This window comes from Berghia stephanieae, chromosome 13 (genome assembly GCF_034508935.2).
Source record: "Berghia stephanieae isolate SIO BIC M18660-M18661 chromosome 13, UCSD_Bste_1.3, whole genome shotgun sequence".
Lineage (NCBI taxonomy): Eukaryota > Metazoa > Mollusca > Gastropoda > Nudibranchia > Aeolidiidae > Berghia > Berghia stephanieae.
Genome location: NC_088372.1, coordinates 11,302,055 through 11,325,527, shown reverse-complemented (window position 1 = coordinate 11,325,527; position 23,473 = coordinate 11,302,055). Strand labels below are relative to the sequence as shown.

Below are 23,473 nucleotides of genomic sequence, written 5' to 3'. Positions count from 1 at the left end.
TATATATATATATATATATATATATATATATATATATATATATATATTTTTTTTTTTTTTTTTTTTTTTTTTTTTCATTTCTTATATTTGTTTTAAAATTTGTATTTTTTTCATTATCTTCATATCATCATCATCATCATCATCATCATCATCATCATCATCAGCAGCAGCAGCAGCAGCAGCAGCAGCATCGAGTTGTCAACACCATCATCAAATTGTGATCATCATCATCATCATCATCATCATCATCATCATCATCATCATCATCATCATCATCATCATCATCATCATCACCAAGGTTCTAGATTATTTATGTTGATAATTGCATTGCGTCGGTAACCTTATTTTCATATTTTCCCCTTCTCCCTGAGAAAGGCCAGTCTTTAAGTTTTATTAATTTGATATATGTATATATATATATATATATATATATATATATATATATATATATATATATATATATATATATATATATATATATATATATATATATATTGTGTTGGTTAGAGTATATAATAATAAATACGTTCACTCTCGTATTTTTTGCCGAAACAATTGTTTTTATGTCCTCCATTTCGTCAGCCGATATTTATCTTCTGTATAAATGTCGACTGACGAAATGGAGGGAATAGAAACAGTTGTTTCGGCAAAAAATACGTGAGTATATATATAAAGCTTTGTCTATGGCATTTTTATGTTACTATTGTTACTTTTCTTCTCCTCCACATACCAGATTCCAGGGCTATCTAATGAAGAGACGGAAATGGCCAATGAAAGGCTGGCATAAGGTGAGGATGGATGGGAAAAGGAAACGACACAAATACATTCCTATTGTCTAAACGCTGTTTTATGTCGGGATAAGTAAGCCTTCAGAGCCTAGGTGCACATATTTGTAGGTCTGGTAACTGAACGCAATTATGGGTTCCATTTAATATTGTTGTAATGGATAATATTATGCCTTGATTTGAGAGTTTTTCCATTACCATGATGAGCCCATGAGTGATTGGGTTATCATGTATATACTTATACTTCGTTCAGAGCCAATAGGGCCATGGAGCAGGAGTTTTTCCTGGGGTTCTATATCCTGAAACGGACAATAACAATTGCTTGCCACCCTTTGGATAGGACACCAGTCTATCGAAAAGAACTTTCCATCAGATCTAACAGACCATACTCCATGCTACCCATGCGCTGTTGGATTGACAGGGGGGGTTAGAAAAAAAATCTCAACAGCACAGGGGATCGATCTCGGTCCCTTTGTGTGTGAAGCGATTGTCATACCAACTGAGCTATCAGGACCCCTATTGTCAGGATAAATCTGATACTAAATAGTGATTTCTTTCTGTAAAAAATATGAGACTTTAGTTTTTAGTACAAACTTTAAATTTTAGGCGCTCTATCAAGTATTGCACATGGCTAGTTTTGAGACACGATATTGTAGTCCTTCACTTGACCATCCCCAGTCATGTGTTACAAAAGCTTTCTATTCCTATTACCAAAATTTGGTAGAATTAAGAAAATATGGCTCCACTTTCAGAACTTCATGAGTCATTAAAACTTATTGAAAATGAAAATTGATGTCAGGCGAGATAATTTTAAGGGTTTTGCAGTGTCACTTACTCCTTGTGAGGGTAAATTGTTGATTTTTTAAGTTAAGTATAGCAACTCCCAAAAATTACAAATTTTAGATTTTCGAGTCATCAGTTCTGCAGAAGTTGCAAATAGTCTAATTATAGCAATAAAAAATCTTTTGCTTTTCATTTGCAGACTAGCTGTATTGGAAATCATAACTTTCGAGTTCCATTTGTTAACATATGAGATGACAGTGTAGTGTGCATGTTTAGACGTGCGTAAGATCTTAAATTAAGTAATAGATTGATATTTGAAAGTCACATAGAATTTATCCTATACTTCTTCAGGACTATCCGAAACTGCCTAATTAAATGGGCGTCTTCAAGGGCAAGGGAGCTAACGGGCATTGCAAAAAATGTTTTGACGAAGTTAATCAGAGGAAGCTCTGAGAATATGTGTTTGAAACGGTGCCAGACTATAAATACTGCTATAATTAGAATGTTCTCCAAATTCTTTTGGATTTATAACTGTAAAATATACTACAATTTTATGCTAATTTTTTATTTCTTGTTCCAGAGATTCTTTGTCCTGGAGATGGGAATACTGACGTACGCCAAAACAGGAGCTGATGTAAGAAATGGAATACAAGATTCGTTTTTATCTCATATTCAATTCAAGATACAAACCCTGACAGGACATTTTGAATCACTCTGTAATTGTGCACCTAAGAGCATGAAAATTATAAAGGAAGGAAAAAAGCAATTTGTCACACTGACAAAACTTTAGCACTACAATTATTTTGACTTAAAGAATAACTCAGGGCAAACCCACACCGGAGACTGACTCCGCACAACCCGGCACTGCTGTCTTCCGATAAAGACGTCAGGCACGAACAAAATACTAAGACTAAAGAGAAAAGCTGCTAGATTTACCCTACTAAGCTCGAAAAAAATGGCTGAGGACGCTGGGTGCTTGGTATGGGTAGGTCTAGTGGCTCTTCTCTTTATTCTTAGTAGTTTGTCTGTGCCCGATGTCTTTATCTGGAAGACGGCAGAGGACAACAGAGCCGGGTCGTCGGAGTCAGTCTCCGATGTGGGTTAGCCCTTATGCTCTTCAGTTTTTTTAATGGAAAAAGATGCTTGTTGTGCATCTCTGTGTATAAATCTGTAGATAGGATATATATGTGTGTATTATTAGCAGCGTAGAAAACAAGTGAACAAGCCTCATGTGATCATGATTACAATATACATGTTTTAGATGATGCTGTTGGTTTGGGATCCCTTGAAAAACGGGTATTAGGTACATTCGGTAAGACATGTCTTCATAGAAGGATGGAAAGGGATGTAATTGTAAGATAAAGATAAGTAATTTTGAATTTTAAAAAAAATGTAATGCCATTTACATCTTTTTGCCTTAGTCTAAGGCAAAAAGACATCTTCATATTTATAGACTAGACTTTTTTGCTATTGGTTTTAAGTGACGTATTAATTTTTTTGCTGTTTTTGTTATTGGACAAAGAAGGAGATTGAGCCCACAAAAGTTTTGTGTTTAGTCTTTTGTTTCTGTTTTGAAGGTGTTAGGTTCATTTTTGTGCATTGTTGTTATTTAATGTAGGAAAGTTTTACACCTGGAACTTTTGATTGTGTATACTCCATATGAACATTTATTCCTATATTATTTATATTGTGCGATTAATTGCTCTTGTAGTATGACACTCGCTTTCAGACCGGTGTGAGGTTTGCTCTAGCGGCGCTTTATTCACATTCCTCACTGTATTCTGGTGTAAAATGATAACCTGGTCGCCGTTAATAACGTTGGCCCTGTCAGAAAAATAATGTAATATATCCTATCAGGCATCATGTCTCGTCCTACATGTTAAGTGTTACTGCTGGCTTGGAAATCTTTGTAAAGTGATTTGAGCGCTTTTAATGGATAATGTGCTGTATAGATGCTCAAGTTTTATTTTTGATTTACATTTGTTGGTACCAGATCCAGAAAGGCAAGTACCATGGTATCGTGGACATAGGCCTGGCTGTCATAACCTTCAAAAGGAATGAACAGAGAATGGATATTGATGCAGAGGAACAGGTGCATCATCTGAAGGTGGGTTGATCTCGAGGTGTTGTGGTCTCCTTTATTAGCATTCTGTCCTTTGTTATCATCATCATCATCATCATCATCATCATCATCATCATCATCATCATCATCATCATCATCATCATTATGTTACCAAGAAGCTTGTCGTTTTTCTTTTATTTTCAAAGCTGGATTACTGTAATGCTCTTTTTGTTTGGTGTCTCGGAAAATAAGCTCAGGCGGCTGCAGATGGTCCAAAATAATGCTGCCAGATTGATCTATGGAAGGCGGAGGTTTGACTCTGTCACACCTCTCCTTCGAAGATTACACTGGTTGCCTGTTGAGAAAAGGGTCAAATTCAAAGCATGTGTCCGAGTTTATCGTTGTCTGGAAAACACTGCCCCTCCCTACCTCACAGAACTCCCGAAGAAATATTCGACAACCCGACCTTGCATTCCTCCAATGACACCACCCGATTGGCTATCCCACGCATTCGTTCAAGGGCAGGAACAAAGTCCTTTTCTTATTTTGGTCCATCTGTATGGAACACCATTCCGTAGAGCATCTGGGAATCCAGATCATTGTCTGTGTTCAAGAGATTCTTGAAAACATTTCTTTTTTGATATCATGTACTTTGTGTATTGTTTTGTGTTGATGTAAAGCGCCAAGATGATTGAGGATACTGTGCGCTCTATAACAGCCTATTATTATCTGAATTATCATCATCATCATTATTATTATTATTATTATTATTATTATTATTATTATCATTATTATCATCATCATTATTATTATTATTATTATTATTATTATTATTATTATTATTATTATTATTATTATTATTCATTATCATGATCATCATCAAAAAATCTGTCTTCTTCCGAGATCAATCCCATACCATTTGATTTGGGTGTGAACTGAAGTCTCTATGAAGTATCAAGACCCCCAATTATCATGTTATAATCTCCATTATTTGAATTAGGTGAAGGACAAATCAATGTTTGAGGAGTGGATGAATCGTCTTCGACACCATCGACTGTACAGACAACATGAGATTGCCTATGGATCTGTGGAAGCTCCCAGACTGTATGATATCAAATCACCCACGGAGGAGATACCTACTCTTACAAGTAAGATGGTAGTGATGTGATGTTGGCAAAGATGATGATGATTGTGATGATGATGATGATGATGATGATAATGAAGACTACATAAAGATAGTTACAAAAATGATGTGGATGAGAATAACTATGAGAACAACTGTCATTATTATTATTATGATTATGATTATTATTATTATTATTGTTATTGTTATTGTTATTATTATTATTATTATTATTATTATTTTTATTATTATTATTATTATTATTATTATTATTATTATTATTATTATTATTATTATTATTATTATTATTATTATCATTATTATTACAACAACATCTTCTGATGTTTTATGTTAAACAAGTCCAGATATCCTACTTCTTCATATATGCTCATAAATGCAGATGAACAGAATGTCTATATTCTTCTTAATCATCAAAATGTCCTACAATTTACTCAGGCTTGTGTGACTTGTGACTTAAAAACTATCAAAGTCACCTCAAATTGTAAAAAAAAAAGGAAAAAAAAAAAAACAAAGAAAAAAAATACAAACAAGAAACAACTAAACAAAATAATACAAAAATCAATATCACAGAGATCCCTACCATTCCACCTGTCACGGAATCCTTCAAAGAGAATTTTGTGATTCCACTCAGTACTGTAAAATTCTGCGTAATTAATATATTACTATTTGGCACAGAAACGTTATCTGCCTTAGTTATACAGGAGTGACATGCTGTCACGAGAATGTATTGCTACAAGCCTAATTTCAAGTAAGGTACATCTACTGAGAGCTTGACATATTGTAAGTGATAATTGACCTTTATACATACATCAGTGTAAATAGAATAGCATCTTTCTTCAATTCACTTTTAAAAAGAATTGTCGAATTACATTGTTAATTATATTTGCCACACCAGAAATCCCATTTTATCATCTGTCCCCAAGACCATCCACTAGCTTTCATTTCTCTCTCGTTACTCCTCCTCCAGGCGGCCCCTTCATCTCTTTCCCGCAGGGGGTCCATTCTGGGAACATGTCCAGTTCATTACCACCTTCTCTTTACAGCTTCAGATACTGGTTTCATTTGTGTGCATTTTGTTTGTTCTTTGTTGTGGTATTTTAATTCCTCCATAATTTCTATGACTTTTTCCCCCCTCAGATGCCAACATGCCAGAGATGGCCTTGAACCAGTCCTTGAAGAAAGACATCATCCGCCAGTCCTCCTTCAAATCAGGTCAAGGTCGAGTAATGGCCTGGTTGCTCGACTCTGCTGGATTTGAACAGTGTGGAAAGTGTCAGTAAAACTTTGTCGTAAATATTGTTTGTTTGTTTAACACTTAGCAAACCTGGATGTAAGGAAATAAAATCCAAATGAAGATGAAGAATTTGGTTTTCATACCAATGTATTAGAGGAAAACTGATTATAATAATTTTTTTTTTTACATTGATGAAGTATTGGAACATCTGGTCATACCTTTTTCTTTCAAAATCAAGAATACATGTCCAGTTTGTAAGTGTGTAAGTACAAAAAGGGATGCCTGACAGGTAACTGTTATGATGTGAAATCAATAAAACATCGTTATGCACATTGAGCTTGGTAAATCTGTGGAAATGTTCTATATAAATGCTCATATTTATTTATTTATTTATTTATTTTTAAGAATAATCTTCCACAAAAGAGTGTTCATTCGCATAACGCTCATCAATATCTGTTTTCTATGATAAATAGTGAAGTGACATTCCATCACCTTTCATCTTTTTATGAATGAATAAATAAATAAATAAAATTCCTTTTATTAATCCCATAGGGCAAATTTGTCTCTAGGGTCTATTCCAATTAGGTGTTTTAAAATTCGATTTTTGACAATGTCATTGTTGCTGATTGAAGCTCGCTGTAAAAAATAATGTCTTTAGTCAGGGATACCATTTTTCTGGCTAGAACTGGAAAACCGACTTTTTAAAAGATTTTCCGTCTGACCTTGGTCAGTATTGGTGAGTTGATTCCAGCATAATAGAGGTCATAGAAAAAACCATGAAGAACTATTATTTATTTATTTATTGTTATTTTTAATTGCTATTTCTCCTATGAATATAGACTACAATGCAACATGGTTGATAATAAAGAAATGTTGAAACGACAATAATGTAAACAATGAGTTTATTCATGCCAAATCCTGACCTTGTTATGATTTTTTTTTCTCATTGTAACAGACTTACAGAACTGTCAGGGAGAATTACAACAGCTTAAAGAATTGTTAGAAAAGATACAGAATCTTCCAATCTCTGGAGATGTCATGGGAATGGAGGTGAGTGGCTGAGACAAAAAAACACTAATTAAATAGGGTCATCGGATCTTGGAAATAGCTAACGTACAATGACCAAAAAAAGTAAAAAGAATACATAAATTGTTGGCTTGAAAACTTTTACCTCAGGTATCCGTAGATTTCAGTGACGACCAACGTCTCAAAAGAAAATCTCAAACTTTCCCCATGTCTTGGAACCTCAGCTTTGATATTTTAGACTATTCTACAAGTTGTGCATCACCTTAATCGATCAATATTTGAAGTAAAATTGAAAAGCTGCAATTTTGTCCGAGTGTGTTCTTGGTATATTTTGGCAGGCTTAGAGATTAAATGGGAAAGTAAGACTGTTGTGGGGTGTGGGATGGCTGGTGAGGAGAAGGAGGGGAAGGGCAGGGAAAATGAATTTAGTCTTATAAGCTTCAAAGCCAGGTTTATAAATTTATGATTCCATAAAAAGACCTTGTAAAAGGATTTGATAGTAGAAAAATGAAAGAAATGATTTAAATGATTTTTTTTTTAAACCTGTTATTATAGTAATTATTCATGTTATTTGTTTATATTTTGCAGAATTCAGAAAGAGTTTTATGAAAAAAAAAAAGGAAATAATAAAAACATACTTAGTGAATTTTGAATCTCTGAAGCATTTTGGTTCGTATAATTTGTGGATCATGGATGGAATTAAGAGGGTCTACCAGTTATTTTGTGTTCCAGCCATTATACCATGACATACTTAATTCATTTCGGGTGTCTGAAGCATTTTGATTAGTATAATTTGTGGATGGGGTTATGAGGGTCATTATACCTTGATGTTATGATATAGTGCCATTGGTACTGATTATTACTTGTAATTGGTTGTGTGACTGTGTTTTGTGATCGTGTGTGATGTGAAAACAATTGTTGTCATGAGATTATTTTCTAAAAGGTCTACAGTGATTTTTTTAAAACATAAATTTAAATATGAGTTTTCTTTTTTTTAAAGATATAAATATGAGTTATATGTTTTTCAAGTGAAGATCAGAATCAGTTAATGTGATTCACAAACAGATCTCGGATTCATTGAGGAAAGTAAAAAACCTTATTTCTTTCCTTATTATTGAAAGCTAAGTAAAGACGTATGCCTCAAAAAGATGGCCCCTCAAAATAAAAAAAATAAAAGATATGAACCGATTATCTCAGCTGACTTCTGCATGCGTTTATTTTCACTGTGATATTTTGAAAGAGATAATTTTTAAAAGTAAATTCATTAAGAAATGAAGGAAAGTGTTCTATTTATATAAACGCTTTAAAATTTAAAAAAAAATTAACCTTTCAAGTCATGATTTCTCCCGTTATATTTCTCCATCATGTGCTGTGCTACTACTGTATTTATTCTATTTTTTAAAGTCACCTCATCAAAACTCCTGTGAATGCGTGTGGTGTGATTCTAACATTCAGTTAGTTTGCTTGCCTTCTCCTCCCACTGTACGTGTAGTAGTGGTAGAATTAATTTTGAACAAAGATTATATTTTAAGCATTAGCTCTTTGAGGATAAAACAATGGACTATTTATAGACCCGGGGGGATATGTGGTCTAGTGGTATGACACTCGCCTTTGGATCAGAAGGTGTAGGGTTTGAGTCTTGGTCTGAGCTGTGCATAGTTCAGTCCTTGGAAAATAGTCTTTACTCCACTTTCTCTCACCCCATTAAGGTGTAAAATGAGTACCCAGCCGTTGATAACATTGTCCTTGTAGGGGAAAAAATGTATTATTGCCTAACTGACGATATGCATGGTCCTACACTTTAAGTATTGCTGTTGACTTGGGACCCTTTGAAAAGTGCTCTGAGCACATTCAATAATATTGCTCTATATAAATGCTGAAGTTATTTTATTTATTTTATTTTTGCTCAATAGCTCCGTTGCTAGAGAACACTGGACTCACTAGTAGAGTCACCTTTATCATGTCCCGGGTACGTTCTGTCAACAAAGCAATCATTGGGTAGCTGGGTCTAATACATCTAGTAGAAAGTACTTTGCAATAGACTAGAATTCCACTTCAATGTTAGTGAGCAGTTTTGCTGCTGTGTACTTGATGCGACCGATACCGGTATAAATCCCAGCTCCATGTGCTCCACAGCTCTGTAAGTCTCGACTTGTTATTTGAATTGTAACACACTCTTCAGAAATTTAGACAAAGGAATTTGTGATAATACTGATTGGTGTCTCTGACTTTTCTTTGTCTCTGAATCCATCGTTTCATTGCCTTTCAATGATCTTTACCTGACAATGTAAATAATATTTTGAAATGAGTCTGTGAGTGCCGTACGTACTTTTGCATGCTTTCCAAATTCTCATGGCTGTTTTTTTATTTTTTTAAGTGTTGATATCACATTATTACTCCATTTGGAATATTATATCTCTCGAGTTCGACATGATTGAAACTCGAAGGAACTGGTTAAATTCTTCCTTTCATATGAACTTGAGAGTGTTTAACTTTTGGACAAAGTCAATGAAATAAAGAATCATCTATAAATAAGAAGTTACTCAAAATTCTTTCGTGAATCTGGGAAAAGGGATGAAAATTATAGAAAATTGTTTGATCTCTTTTTTCTTTTCTTTTACAAAGCCTTTACCCATTCATTGGAAACCAAATGTGAGGAATACCAAATTGATATGATTTTTGGTATTAAAAAAAAGTGATTTATTAAATTCAATTCTAATCTCTTTTTTCTCAGTATTAAAGAAAAAAAAAAGATGTCTTCTACTGCTGTGAAATAATAATGATAATAATGATTAGTATATTGATGATAATAATATAAATTCGATTATTATTATTATTATTATTAGTAGTAGTAGTAGTAGTAGTAGTAGTAGTAGTAGTAGTAGTAGTAGTAGTAGTAGTAGCAGTAGCAGTAGCAGCAGCAGCAGCAGCAGCAGCAGCAGCAGCAGCAGTAGTAGTAGGAAGATAGTAAAATTGTATACAACTAGGACGGAAGATTTGTATACAACTAGGACGGAAGATAGTAAAATTGTATACAACTAGGACGGAAGATTTGTATACAACTAGTACGGAAGATAGTAAAATTGTATACAACTAGGACGGATCCAATTCAATGAGTTAGTGTTTAATATCTAAAATATGTCCACTCCTCCAACCCATTGTTAAATAGTGGTCTTTCCTTTCCCCATCCCGCCCCACTCGATGTATTTCCCCATCAACTATTATTCTCCATACCAGCCTTTAATTTCAAATAAAACCCAGCATGCAACAGCAGTGGTCACACCGCAACCAGGGGACCACAAGGGCAGCATGGAACTAGATCGGGCACAGCAGAAGCGTCAGGGATTCCGAAATGCCTCGTCCTCGACATCCTCTGTCTCTTCCAAAAAACACAGTAGGAAAAGCGACAGCTATGCAGGGACTGCCATGCTGAAAGACCACGTAAGATAAGGCACTTTGGCAAAATGTCTCAAGTAGATACTGTTTTATGTTATCCTTCTTCTTCTTCTTCTTCTTCTTCTTCTTCTTCTTCTTCTTCTTCTTCTTCTTCTTCTTCTTCTTCTTCTTCTTCTTCTTCCTTCTTCTTCTTCTTCTTCTTCTTCTTCTTCTCTTCTCTTCTTCTTTCTTCTTCTTCTTCTTTCTTCTTCTTCTTCTTCTTCTTCTTCTTCTTCTTCTTCTTCTTCTTCTTCTTCTTCTTCTTCTTTCTTCTTCTTCTTCTTCTTCTTCTTCTCTTCTTCTTCTTCTTCTTCTTCTTCTTCTTCTTCTTCTTTCTTCTTCTTCTTTCTTCTTCTTCTTCTTCTTCTTCTTCTTCTTCTTTCTTCTTCTTCTTCTTCTTCTTCTTCTCTTCTTCTTCTTCTTCTTCTTCTTCCTTCTTCTTCTTCTTCTTTCTCTTCTTCTTCTTCTCTTCTTCTTTCTTCTTCTTCTTCTTCTTCTCTTCTTCTTCTTCTTCTTCTTCTTCTCTTCTTCTTCTTCTTCTTCTTCTTCTTCTTCTTCTTCTTCTTCTCTTCTTCTTTCTTTCTTCTTCTTCTTCTTCTTCTTTTCTTCTTCTTCTTCTTCTTTCTTCTCTTCTTCTTCTTCTTCTTCTTTCTTCTTTTCTTCTTCTCTTCTTCTTCTTTCTTCTTCTTCTTCTCTTCTTCTTCTTCTTCTTCTTCTTCTTCTTCTTCTTCTTCTTCTTCTTCTTTCTTCTTCTTCTCTTCTTCTTCTTCTTCTTCTTCTTCTTCTTCTTCTTCTCTTCTTCCTTCTTCTTCTTCTTCTTCTTTTCTTCTTCTTCTTCTTCTTCTCTTTCTTCTTCTTCTCTTCTTCTTCTTCTTCTTCTTCTTCTTCTTCTTCTTCTTCTTCTTCTTCTTCTTCTTCTTCTTCTTCTTCTTCTTCTTCTTTTCTTCTTCTTCTTCTTCTTCTTCTTCTTCTTCTTCTTCTTCTTCTTTTCTTCTTCTTCTTCTTCTTCTTCTTCTTCTTCTTCTTCTTCTTCTTCTTCTTCTTCTTCTTCTTCTTCTTCTTCTTCTTCTTCTTCTTCTTCCTTCTTCTTCTTCTTCTTCTTCTTCTTCTTCTTCTTCTTCTTCTTCTTCTTCTTCTTCTTCTTCTTCTTCTTCTTCTCTTCTTTCTTCTTCTTCTTCTTCTTCTTCTTCTTCTTCTTCTTCTTCTTCTTTCTTCTTCTTTCTTTCTTCTTCTTCTTCTTCTTTTTCTTCTTCTTCTTCTTTCTTCTTCTTCTTCTCTTCTTCTTCTCTTCTTCTTCTTTTCTTCTTCTTCTTCTTCTTTCTTCTTCTTCTTCTTCTTCTTCTTCTTCTTCTTCTTTCTTCTTCTTCTTCTTCTTCTTCTTCTTCTTCTCTTCTTCTTCTTCTTCTTCTTCTTCTTCTTCTTCTTCTTCTTCTTCTTCTTCTTCTTCTTCTTCTTCTTCTTTCTTCTTCTTCTTCTTCTTTCTTCTTCTTCTTCTTCTTCTTCTTCTTCTTCTTCTTCTTCTTCTTCTTCTTCTTCTTCTTCTTCTTCTTCTTCTTCTTCTCTTCTTCTTCTTCTTCTTCCTTCTTCTTCTCTTTCTTTCATTCTCTTCTCTTCTCTTCTCTTCTTTTCTTCTCTTCTTCTCTTCTTCTTCTACTTCTACTTCTCTCTTCTTCTTCTCTTCTCTTCTTCTTCTTCTTTTCTTTCTCTTCTCTTCTTTTCTATTTCATCTCTTCTTTTCATTCTTCATCTTCTTACTTCTTCTTCTATCTTTCTTCTTCTCTCTCTTCTTCTTCTATCTCATTCATTCTTTTCATCTTCTATCTTTCATCTTCTTCTCTTCTTCATTTCATCTTCATCTTCATCTTCATCTTCATTTCTCTTCATCTTCATTTTCATCTTCATTTCAATCTTCATCTATTCATCTTCATCTTCATTCATTCATCTTCTATCTTCATTTCATTTCATCTTTCTTTATCTTCATCATCTATTATATCATTATTCATGATCATGATCATTGATGATCATATCATGATCATGATCATGATCATGATCATGATATGATCATTATATTATTATTATATATTATTATTATTATTTTTATTATTATTATTATTATTATTATTATTATATTTTATATTATTATTATTATTATTATTATTTTATTATTATTATTATTATTATTATTATTATTTTATCATTATCAGTATTACTATTATTATTATTATTATTATTATTATTATTATTATTTTATTATTAGTAGTAGTATAGTAGTAGTAGTAGTAGTAGTAGTAGTAGTAGTAGTGGTAGTAGTATCATTATTATAAATATTAAATAATCTATTTATTCATTAATTTATAAACCATTTATTGATATTGATTTTAATCTGGTATGAGTATTTACTAATTGTTTTGAAGCACCAGGCACACACTGGAAGTAGTCATTAGTGTATTTTGTTTGATCGTAAAGTGAAGCACGATTAAACCTGCATGTCTTTTTATGTTGGTCCTTTGTGTGTACAAGTATGTTGCTTTCAGTTTGTACATTTTGGTTTCTTTGCATCTTGTTTATTTTATATCCATTGTATCTGTTTCATATTTTTACAGGGATGAACCTATAACATTTTGTTTTGTTTTGTTGTCCTTCTGCTCTTTCTTTTCCATTTCTTTTGTTTATATATATATATATATATATATATATATATATATATATATATATATATATATATATATATATATATATATATATATATATATATATATATATATATATTCAGGGGATAAAAAGTGCACTTTCTTTTATTATTTTTATATATTTCGGTTGAGAAAAACAGCGCTTTCTTTTTCATTTCATTTGTTATTTTTATATATATCCGGGGGAGAAAAAATGCTATTTCTTTTTCATTTGTTCTTATTTTTATATATATATTCTTCAAAGGAGAGAAAAGTTCATAATTTTACTCTTTTCAAAATTTTTATTTCTTGAATATTTTTTATTTTTAGAATTCCACTTCTGTATTGAATCATTTCTAGAAAAAAGTAAAACTCATCTCCTTCATTGTTATTGGTGTTATGCTGAAGAGACTGTTGGAGCGACAAGCTATGTTGATCTCCTTCATTTAAAGACAGTTTAGTTTCTTTCTCTACCTTCTTTCAATTTTTTACCCTTAAAATAGACAACAACCTGGGTTGGATTTATTTCTCGATAAATTTATCAATCTGTCCGAAAAAAAAAAAAAATTGACTTCACCAGAGATCTATCTCTGTTCCTTTGCATGTGAAGCGAGTGTTCTACCAACTGAGCTATCAATCGGGACCCAATGCAGTTGCATTTATTATTGTTACCCAGCCTATCACAGACAGATGGAAACTGTGTGGAAATGCACGGATTGTGATGACTGACTTGGTAGAGCAGTCACTTCAAATAGGGATAAGTATTGTGACTTTGTAGTCTAGTGGTATGAAACACCTTCTAACTGGTAGGTCCTGGGTTAGAGCCCTGCTCTTAAACACTCACAGTTGGGTCCTTCGAAAAGGCTCATTACTCATAGTCTTTCACTGTACTCGGGTGTAAAATTAGTACCCGGCTGTTAAAGGGCTTTTCTCTATCCAAAAAAAAAAAAATTGCATTTATATAGCAGAATATCCACTAAATATGCTCAAAGCGTTTTACAAGAGGCCCTTAACCAACAGCAACACTAAACATTTAGGTTGAGACATAACTTCTGTTAGGCGATTTTACAACACTGTAAACAGCCAGGTTCACATTTTACACCTAAGGTGAGAGATTGTGAGTAAAGAGCCTTTTCCAAGGACTCAGCTATGCAGGACTTGAACCCAGGACCTTACAATCCGAAGGCGAGTGTCGTACCACAAGACCACATAGCCGCACAAAAGCAATTTGGTGCTTAACTCGGATAACATAGGTCTTAAAGGTTAGAAGGACCACTATAGAAATTCTCTTTATAATATAAACACTACGATCACTAAGCTATTTACCTATTTCAGTTAGTATCTTTTTTTCCCACAGCTTCAAAGCGGTCAAGCTTTACCATCGAGTGGTCAGACCACCCCTACCCCTTACCTCCACGCTCCATCCTCGTCCGAACGCCTCCACCAAAGCGCTTCCAATCCAAACTTACTATCGCATTACAGCAGTGGCAGTAGTAGCAGCAACATCAGCAACAACAGCAATGTAGCCGACCGCAGCAGCTACAGCAGTAGCACGACCACCACCAGCAGCGGCAGTAACAACAGCGGCAGCAAAAACAACAACAACAACAACAATAGCATCAGCAATAACAATGGAGAAAGTGGTCGCAGTTTCAACAATAACGGCACTCCCAGTCCTGCCATTGCCTCCATCATTGTTCCCTCGTCCTCCTCCGCTTTATCAGCAAGCACCAACAGCAATCGACAGCCAGAGCAGCCACATCATCAGTTGTCATGTGATTCTATATTTAGCTTTGCCGGTCACGAGTCAAGAATACAAGACATTCAGAATAGAGAAAAATTCATCTCAAAAGCTGGAGAAAGTACGTGTTTTTGTTCTCATGTTCTTTTATTATTTTTTTTTCATCTGTTTGTGATAGGGTGGATGACAGAGAAGTTTTATTCAATTTATTTTCAAGCCAATATGTGATATATATATATATATATATATATATATATATATATATATATATATTATATATATATATATATATATATATATATATATATATTATATATATATATATATATATATATATATATATATATATAGATAGATAGATAGATAGATAGATAGATAGATAGATAGATAGATCGATAGATAAATATAATCAAATCTAATTCATACTTTTGGAGTTTCAATAGTGAAGCTGAATGCAACATTTTTGTGGTGTGGGACGTTGTGAGGTGATAGCTTTGTATCACAATAATTATGATCTTTGCACTTTTTTTTGACAATAACGGTTTTTAATTGGCAAGTCAATTTTTCATTACTGTCCGAATTCTCAAGTTTTTTGATAGGTAATTCTATAACCTTATTGTACTTGGAAGAAAGGTGGCACATGCGCCGCTTTATGGTCTAATGGAATCAATGACTTCATACCGTTAGGTCCATGGTTTGATTCCCATTCCTGGCCTTTGGCTCAAAGTTTAGTCTTTGGAAAAGCTATTTTCTCACTACTGTCACCGTACTCAGGTGTAAAATGAGTACCTGGCAGATAACAATCTGTTGAAAAAACAGTATTACTGGCAAAATGGCGGCGCTGAATAGCGACGCACAGTTACACCTATGTGATGAATTCGTTTGATATTTATTTGTTTCATGACAACATTTCACTCATTTACGTATTAAACGTTGTATGATTGTTCCTATTAATGAATGGTATGTACTTCAAACTTTAACGTTTAGAGTTCTGCTTCAAATCCTCGGAAAAATCGTTCGTATCAATGTTTTTGTCTCGAGGAAATCAAAATGGCGGCGGCCTTGTTTACTTCCGACACAAAATTGCACCGCTAATTTCATCTTATTTCGCGATTTGTTGATTGAAGACCTATCCTTCGCTTAATATTATATTAAGCGTTGTATGATGATTTAGAATTACAAAGAGGCATCGGAAATGGTGAACCATCCTCTTGATGGAGTGGAAAGAATTCATGGAAAAGCAATGGAAAGGAAAGCGTTCTCAATTGCCAACAATGGAAAACATATTTTGTGCCATGGATTTGGTATTTTACCATCTGGGAGAGGGTTTTGTCAGATTAAATGTGGAACTGACAAGTATAAATCAACGTTGGTTCCATCAGCAATAAAGGTGTTGAATATTTCATATTACAGCAAAGCCAAGGATAGATGCGTTGACTGATTGACTGATTAATTTATTTAATGTTAGATTAAGTGACCGATTGATAATGATGATGATTTTGGTGTTGAATTGCCGAAAATGTAACGAATTGAAAGTGAAATGAATATGTTTATGTTGTGTATATCGCACGCGTGAAAGAGAGAGAGAGAGAGAGAGAGAGAGAGAGAGAGAGAGAGAGAGAGAGAGGAGAGAGAGATAGAGAGAGAAAAAGAGAGAGAGAGAGAGAGAGAGAGAAGAGAATAAGTGGGAGTGAAATGTCTGTTCAATGTTATAGTTATCATATGGCGTTATAACAAGTGTAACTAAATGACAAATTGCCATGTTTATGGACAATAAAGATCTATTATTATTATTATTATTATTATTATTATTATTATTATTATTATTATTATTATTAGCAACCTGCATTTGTGATGTCTCATCCTATATGTCAAACGTTGTTATTAGCTTGAGACCACCTGTTAAGCGCTTTGTGCACATTAAGTGGATATTGGCCTATATAAATACTCAAAAATGTCTGGACGATGGCATCTCTCAACACATCTCTCAGGGCTTTTTTCATTTTTATTTTTTTTTTTTTCTGTAAAGACCGAAGTATAAAGTATTGCAATTTCTGGAAAAATAAGATTGAGGAGATAAACATGGAAATAATAATAATAATAATAATAATAATAATAATAATAATAATAATAATAATAATAATAATAATAATAATAATAATAATAATAATAATAATAATAATAATAAATCTATGTTGTCCTCAAAAAGTGGCAATTTGTCATTTGGTTACAGATTTATAACAATACAATATTGACATAGACACACTCACACTAGTAACATCGTAGTCATCGAAAAAAACCCAAAAAAGAACGGCATCAAATAAACTGTGAGTGAATAGTAATTTGTTCGATGGCCCATGTTAAAGGTGCCAGATGTTGGACTGACGGTTTCCATGGTATAATAAAAAATTATATGTAAAAAATAGTTTATTTTTCTCTCATCAGTGGTACACTGAAATACTGAAAATGTCCGTAAATTTGATGCTTTCAAAATTTAAACATTAAACAGTTGAATGTATGGTTATAGTTTTGGGAGATGATATTTTTCCTTTGTAAATCTTCTCTCTGTTGTGTACTGTTATTTTATTTTTAATTTTTAACATATGATTTGTAAACATTTGAGTGTATTCCTCTTAGTGGGATCTTGTGCTGGTGTCTGGGTGAAACATTTAGGTATTCTCAAACTAAGTACACTGATAGGGTGCTCTTGGAATCTACATCTGTTCCCTATTTGAACCAATTCCCCTTTGTCTTACTTTTTCCTCAGGTCCTTTTTAATTGTACATGGCATGACACTCAGCTTTGAACTGGAAGACCTGGGTTTGTGTCCTGCTCTTAGGGGTTGCAAAGTTGAATCCGTGAAAAAAAAAAAAGGCTCTTTATTCACATTTTCTCACTGAAACCAGGTGTAGAATGAGTGTCAGTGTTGTCTCTTGTCGCGAAAAAAAAATTGTAACAACCATTACCAGGTGTCATGTCCTGTCCTTCATGTCAAGTGTTGTTGTTGGCAAGGCACCCCTTGTAAAGCACTTTGACTATATTTAGTGGATATTGCGCTATTTAAATGCTCGGGTACCCAGAAAGCTTGCTCTATATATTTTTGCACTAATTGTTTAGAGAATCAAATTTTTCGTCATCCCACCATAATATTTTAAATTTTACTATTTTATTTTTCCCTGTCTTTCCACAGTCCATGACAGGTTAAGGGACATCTTTACGTTGATGGGAACGGAGAGAGACAGGGTTCGGAAGTCAATGGAGCAGCAGGACACGAGCGATGCTACCACTGGGCAGTTGGCTATGATGAAAAATGCTTTGCTTGAGGTTCGGATGACGTGAAGATTGTGTTAAATTAAATTTAATTGATTACCATTGATGTTGTCCAATAATAATGTTAATTAAACGTAACAACAATAGTATCGATTATGATGATGATGGTGATAATAATAGTAATAATAATAATAATAATAATAATAATAATAATAATAATAATAATAATAATAATAATAATGATAATAATAATGATAATAATGATAATAATAATGATAATAATAATGATGATGATAATAATAATAATAATAATAATAATAATAATAATAATAATAATAATAATAATAATAATAATAATAATAATAATAATAATAATAATAATGATAATAATAATAATAATAATGATAATAATAACAATAATAATTATAATAAAATAGTAACAATAATGATAATATTAATCATGATAATATTAATATTACTTGCCTTCATGGGAGTTATAAGGCATTAAAAGCTAAATGTGCCTAAATAAGCCAGCCATAATGCAAGGAATAAATATGTGTCATCAAGTGAAACTGTACACAACTATAATACGTTTCGACTGTTGTCCTTTGTCAGGTGTCAATGACGAGGATTAATACGTTTCATATGTTTCCTGCATCATTTGATTTCATTATATATATATATAAAAAGGATTGCATATGTATAATGAAATCAAATGATGCAGGAAACATCTGAGGCATTATTGCTTATGTTTCTGTTATATTTTAATGTATATGCAACCACTGAAAAAAAAAAAAGTTACTGGAAAAATCACGGACCTTAGCAATTCACTAAAACCTCATTAAGGGTGGTGTAATGTTTATTTATCTTGTATGTTTGTCAGCTGCAAAATCAAGGTAAGACATGAAATGCTCTGCGCGCTACAAATCATCAGGTTTACTACCAATGATACAATATAATAAAGAAGGACTTGAGTAACACATTCTCAGCGAATGTGCTAATGTGTTGGCGTGTTTATGTGTGAGTCTGTTTGCATTCGCAGCAAACAATATTTACTTATGTTTTTGGTGTTTTGTGTGTTTGTTTTTGTTTTTGTTTGTATATTTCATTCTCTAGATGTCCATGACGGTATAAAAAAAAGACAAAACAACTCTTGAATTCTCATGATTTGAGATCAAATAAATGTGTGTGATTTCCATTTGTGCTGAATTTGAGGGTTTGATATTCATTTACCTTCTTTATCCTCGAGTGAAGCATTAAAAAAAAACATTCTGCATGAAGAAATCACTGATTTATAATTTTCAATTTTTTTTAATTGCCTTGTTACAAACCTCTTTTTCACCCCTTTAAACATCTTGTATTACTAATTACCATATTTATGTCTGTCTGTTACGAAATTTAGCAATTTATTCAACATGTTTTTTTTACTCTGGGATTTTATAGACCATGTAATGAAAATGTTGCTGCTTGAAGCTCGAGGAAATAAATAAAAATTGGAAATTGAGTGGAAACTTCAATTTATTAAACGAAGACAATGTCGACGTTTCTTGTTTTCCCTTTATCATCAAAACACAATGAATAGACTACTAAAGACAAGTGAGAGATGTGAGAACGGTGTTGTTAAAGTGAATAATCCTTTTTTTTGGTTTAGTTTATTCACCTTAAGATCCCCAGTCTCACATCTAATAGTCGTCTTTAGTGTTCCATTCATCATGTTTTGTAGATAAAGAGGAAACCCAAAACATCCTCATAATCTGCCTTCACTTATTGAATTGAAGCTTTCATTCAATTACTTCCTATTGTTTAGAAATCATATAAGGAGTCATAAACCCTTTTTCATTATTTTTACATGCTTTATTTGTGATTTCAAGAATGATCAAATATATATAGAACACACTCACACACATACATATATATACACACACACACATACACACACACACACACACACACACACACACACACACATGATTTAGATTTTTTTCTGTCTTTAAATTTTACTTGTATTTCCTTGTTTCAGGCTCAAAAACAGAATTCTGAACTGAGGTCCCGATTGGCCAGAATTCATGCTGACTCCGCCCCTCCAGACGCTTTAGTCATACCCATTCTGTCACCAGCCCCGCCTCTCAGAAGACCCCATGACAAAGGGGACTTAACTCAAAGTCTTTCGTTGGACAGTTTCTCCATGTCCGAGTATTACGATGCTGAAGAAAATATCGGAACTATCAGTGATTCATCCGAATCAGAGGTTTGTGATGGATTGAATTATCTAGTAATTTATCTACTTAGCAAATCTTATCTACTTACTGACTCATCTACCTTTTTTTTTTGTAAGCGTGTGTGTAGATATTTTCTTATAGGTATTATTTCTTATTGTAACTGGGTGGGGTCTTTGACTTCCCATGGTTGGCAGAAGGTCACTTGCTGTGTTTTCTATCCCCCTTTTTCTGTATTCTGAGTTGATTTCTGTCTTTGTCTTGGAAGTGGATAACTTGGTTTTGTCCTGGTCCTTGCCAGAGTCCTTAGCTGAGAAGGAAACAGTCAAATGTTTAGAATTAGTTTTCGGATGTGATCTTTTTTCTTTGTAAATCTTTGTGTTTTCCTTTTATTTTTATTTTTTTTGATATATTCTGTAAACATTTGAGTATATTCCTCTCAGTGAGGTCCTGTGCTGGTGTCTTGATGAGAAATTAAGGTGATCTCAAACTGAGTACACTGACTGTGTGCTCTTGGAATCAACATGTTACCTGATAGAACCAGTCTTCTTTGTCTTACTTTTTCTTGGGTACTTTCTAATTACAGAATTTTTTTCACTATCTCATTTTCATCCATTTTACTGGCTTTGAAATGACCTAAATGTGTTGCAAGCGCCGTAAAAAAAAAACCCCTTTAAAAACAAAACACACTTAATGTAAAATCAAGGTGAAAGGTGCTATATATATCTACTACCATCACTAACCCACTGGCCTGCCTCCCATGGGTTAATGGAGAGCTTTATAAGATTAAGATCTGAAAAAAAAAATGTGTACGAATGAAACAGTGTCAGACACTTTTACAGATCTTTATCTTACACCAGTGCCTGCTCCCTCCCTAATTTGTCACTTTTATAAGATTAAGCAGGATTGGAATTTGTTTTGGGATTTGATTTGGTATGGGTCAATTAACACCTTCAGCACAGTCCTACCAGCTCAATCGTGCAGCCTTCCAGTTTGTGAGTACTAATCACAATGTTTGGCATCACAATAATGCATAGAATTGCACTGTAATGCCAGTCAGTGCCACATATATACAGTTGAATCCGCATTAAGTCAAAACCGCTTATTGATCCCAAAAATATACGTAAACAGATAAAATGGACATTTCAGGTTTCCCCTTTATCAACAAAACAGGATGAATGAAACACTACAGACGAATGAGATAATGTGGTAGTGGCGTATATTAAATTGAAGCTTACATTCTTACTTACTTACTTACTTATCAGAACCAGCAACCACCTGAGCTCTAGCCCTTTTGGTCTTGTGCCATGACGTAGAAGTGAGATGTCTTTTGTAGTTGTTCCAGCGTGTTACTGATGCTTGGATTTGGTGGGAGGAATGAAGCTTACATTCAATTTCACATTGTTATTTGATCTTTACCTTAAGTGCGTTCCATTGATAATCAATGGATGAAGTCAACCTGATTCAAGTCAACCAATATTTCTGGTCCGGTGTTGGTTTTATCAGGATTTCACTTATGACAAATTAGGGAGCCGACAGAAGGTGGGATTTCTTTCTGAACCTCCATCCAATCAGTAGTGATTGAGTAGCTGATTCTGTGAGATCATGTGAAAAGTGCTTTGCGATTGACTAGTATCCTATCCAAAGGGTGGTAAGCAATCGCTTTTGTTTATTTCATGCTATAGAAACATGGATAAACTCCAGCTCCATTGGCCTAATGGCTCTAAAGGACTAATAATACTAATAATAATAATAATAATAATAATAATAATAATAATAATAATAATAATAATAATAATAATAATAATAATAATAATAATAATAATAATAATAATAATAATAACAATAATAATCATAATAATAATAATAATAATAATAATAATAATAATAATAATAATAATAATAATAATAATAATAATAATAATAATAATAATAATAATAATAATAATAATAACAATAATAATGATAATCATAATAATACTTTATTCATCCATAGGAAATTTTTTGTAATAGTTTACTTACTTAACTAATGATCATATTGAAATTATCATTTTGATTCACCCCTCTAGCATTCTGATGATGACGCCTCAAGTGAGATTTCTGAGGATGGAAATGAGACCGACGTCAATCAAGTGTCAGGTAAAATTTGATGGAAGTTTCTGGGGGGAATATTGATCCACTTTTTTAAAACATTATTTGGTTAAGCTCTTTGAGCACATTTAATTGGTAATCTTCTATATATGCTATATAGATACTCAATAAAAAAACTTTTTTTTAATTAGAAAATCAGGGCAACATAGATGAAAAAAACTGAATGAGTAGACAAGAATATGAAACCTGGACTAAGTCTATGTGTTTTATTGGAGAAGAACGAAATAGATACTCGAAGTGTCAAAAATTTACACAAGAACACAAAGCCAGAGCTAGAATTTTGCAATCATCATTACACAACCAGTCACTGAACTCATCTCTCGCTGAATGAGAAGATTTGTTTTTTCCTTCTTGTGCACTGTGATAGAGAATACATTGATTGGATGTATTTTTCAAAAAAAATTTTTTCTTTCAAACATTTTGTTCATTTTGTTTTTAATGCGGCTATGTGGTCTTGTGGTGTGACACTCGCCTTCGGATCAGGAGTTCCTGGGTTAGAGTCCCAAGTGGCACAGTTGAGTCCTTGTAAAAGGCTCTTTATTCACATTCTCTCACCATACTCAGGTGTAAAATGAGTACCTGGCTGTAAACAGGGTTTTCTCTGTCCGATGAAAACTGCAATATTGCCCAGCAGGCATCATGTCTCATTATACACGTTGAGTGTTGCTGTTGGCTAGGGACCCCTTGTAAAGCACATTGAGCACATTTAGTGGAAATGACGATTTATAATAGCTCAAGATTTTTCATTTCTTTTCTCTTTTTTTTTAATCTTTAAGTGTCGGAATTGACGACAACCCAGTCAATCTGTGCCACCGGTCGGAGGTCCAAACTGCCTGTCCCTAAGCCAGAGAGCCCAGATGTTTCTATGTGGAATCTTCTCTATCGCAATATTGGCAAGGACTTAACCAAAATATCAATGCCAGTCACTCTCAACGAGCCCCTCAGCATGCTGCAGGT

At 33.3% G+C, this 23,473-nt stretch overlaps 1 protein-coding gene across 5 annotated transcripts in view; it reads left to right on the top strand.

Moving 5' to 3' along the window:
* The window catches only part of LOC144958900 (oxysterol-binding protein-related protein 3-like), a 104,562-nt gene that overhangs the window by 61,005 nt on the left and 20,084 nt on the right, over nucleotides 1-23,473 (top strand). For 3 of the 5 annotated variants that reach the window (XM_078891181.1, XM_078891182.1, XM_078891184.1), the window contains 12 exons: nucleotides 734-788; nucleotides 2,149-2,202; nucleotides 3,562-3,675; nucleotides 4,631-4,778; nucleotides 5,912-6,046; nucleotides 6,964-7,058; nucleotides 10,272-10,475; nucleotides 14,496-15,000; nucleotides 18,070-18,203; nucleotides 20,170-20,397; nucleotides 22,435-22,504; nucleotides 23,293-23,471. In XM_078891181.1, coding sequence (XP_078747307.1) covers nucleotides 734-788; nucleotides 2,149-2,202; nucleotides 3,562-3,675; nucleotides 4,631-4,778; nucleotides 5,912-6,046; nucleotides 6,964-7,058; nucleotides 10,272-10,475; nucleotides 14,496-15,000; nucleotides 18,070-18,203; nucleotides 20,170-20,397; nucleotides 22,435-22,504; nucleotides 23,293-23,471 — 1,921 coding nt within the window. The remainder of the gene's footprint in view (nucleotides 1-733; nucleotides 789-2,148; nucleotides 2,203-3,561; nucleotides 3,676-4,630; nucleotides 4,779-5,911; nucleotides 6,047-6,963; nucleotides 7,059-10,271; nucleotides 10,476-14,495; nucleotides 15,001-18,069; nucleotides 18,204-20,169; nucleotides 20,398-22,434; nucleotides 22,505-23,292; nucleotides 23,472-23,473) is intronic. The other 2 variants (XM_078891183.1, XM_078891185.1) reach the window with 2 other exon arrangements.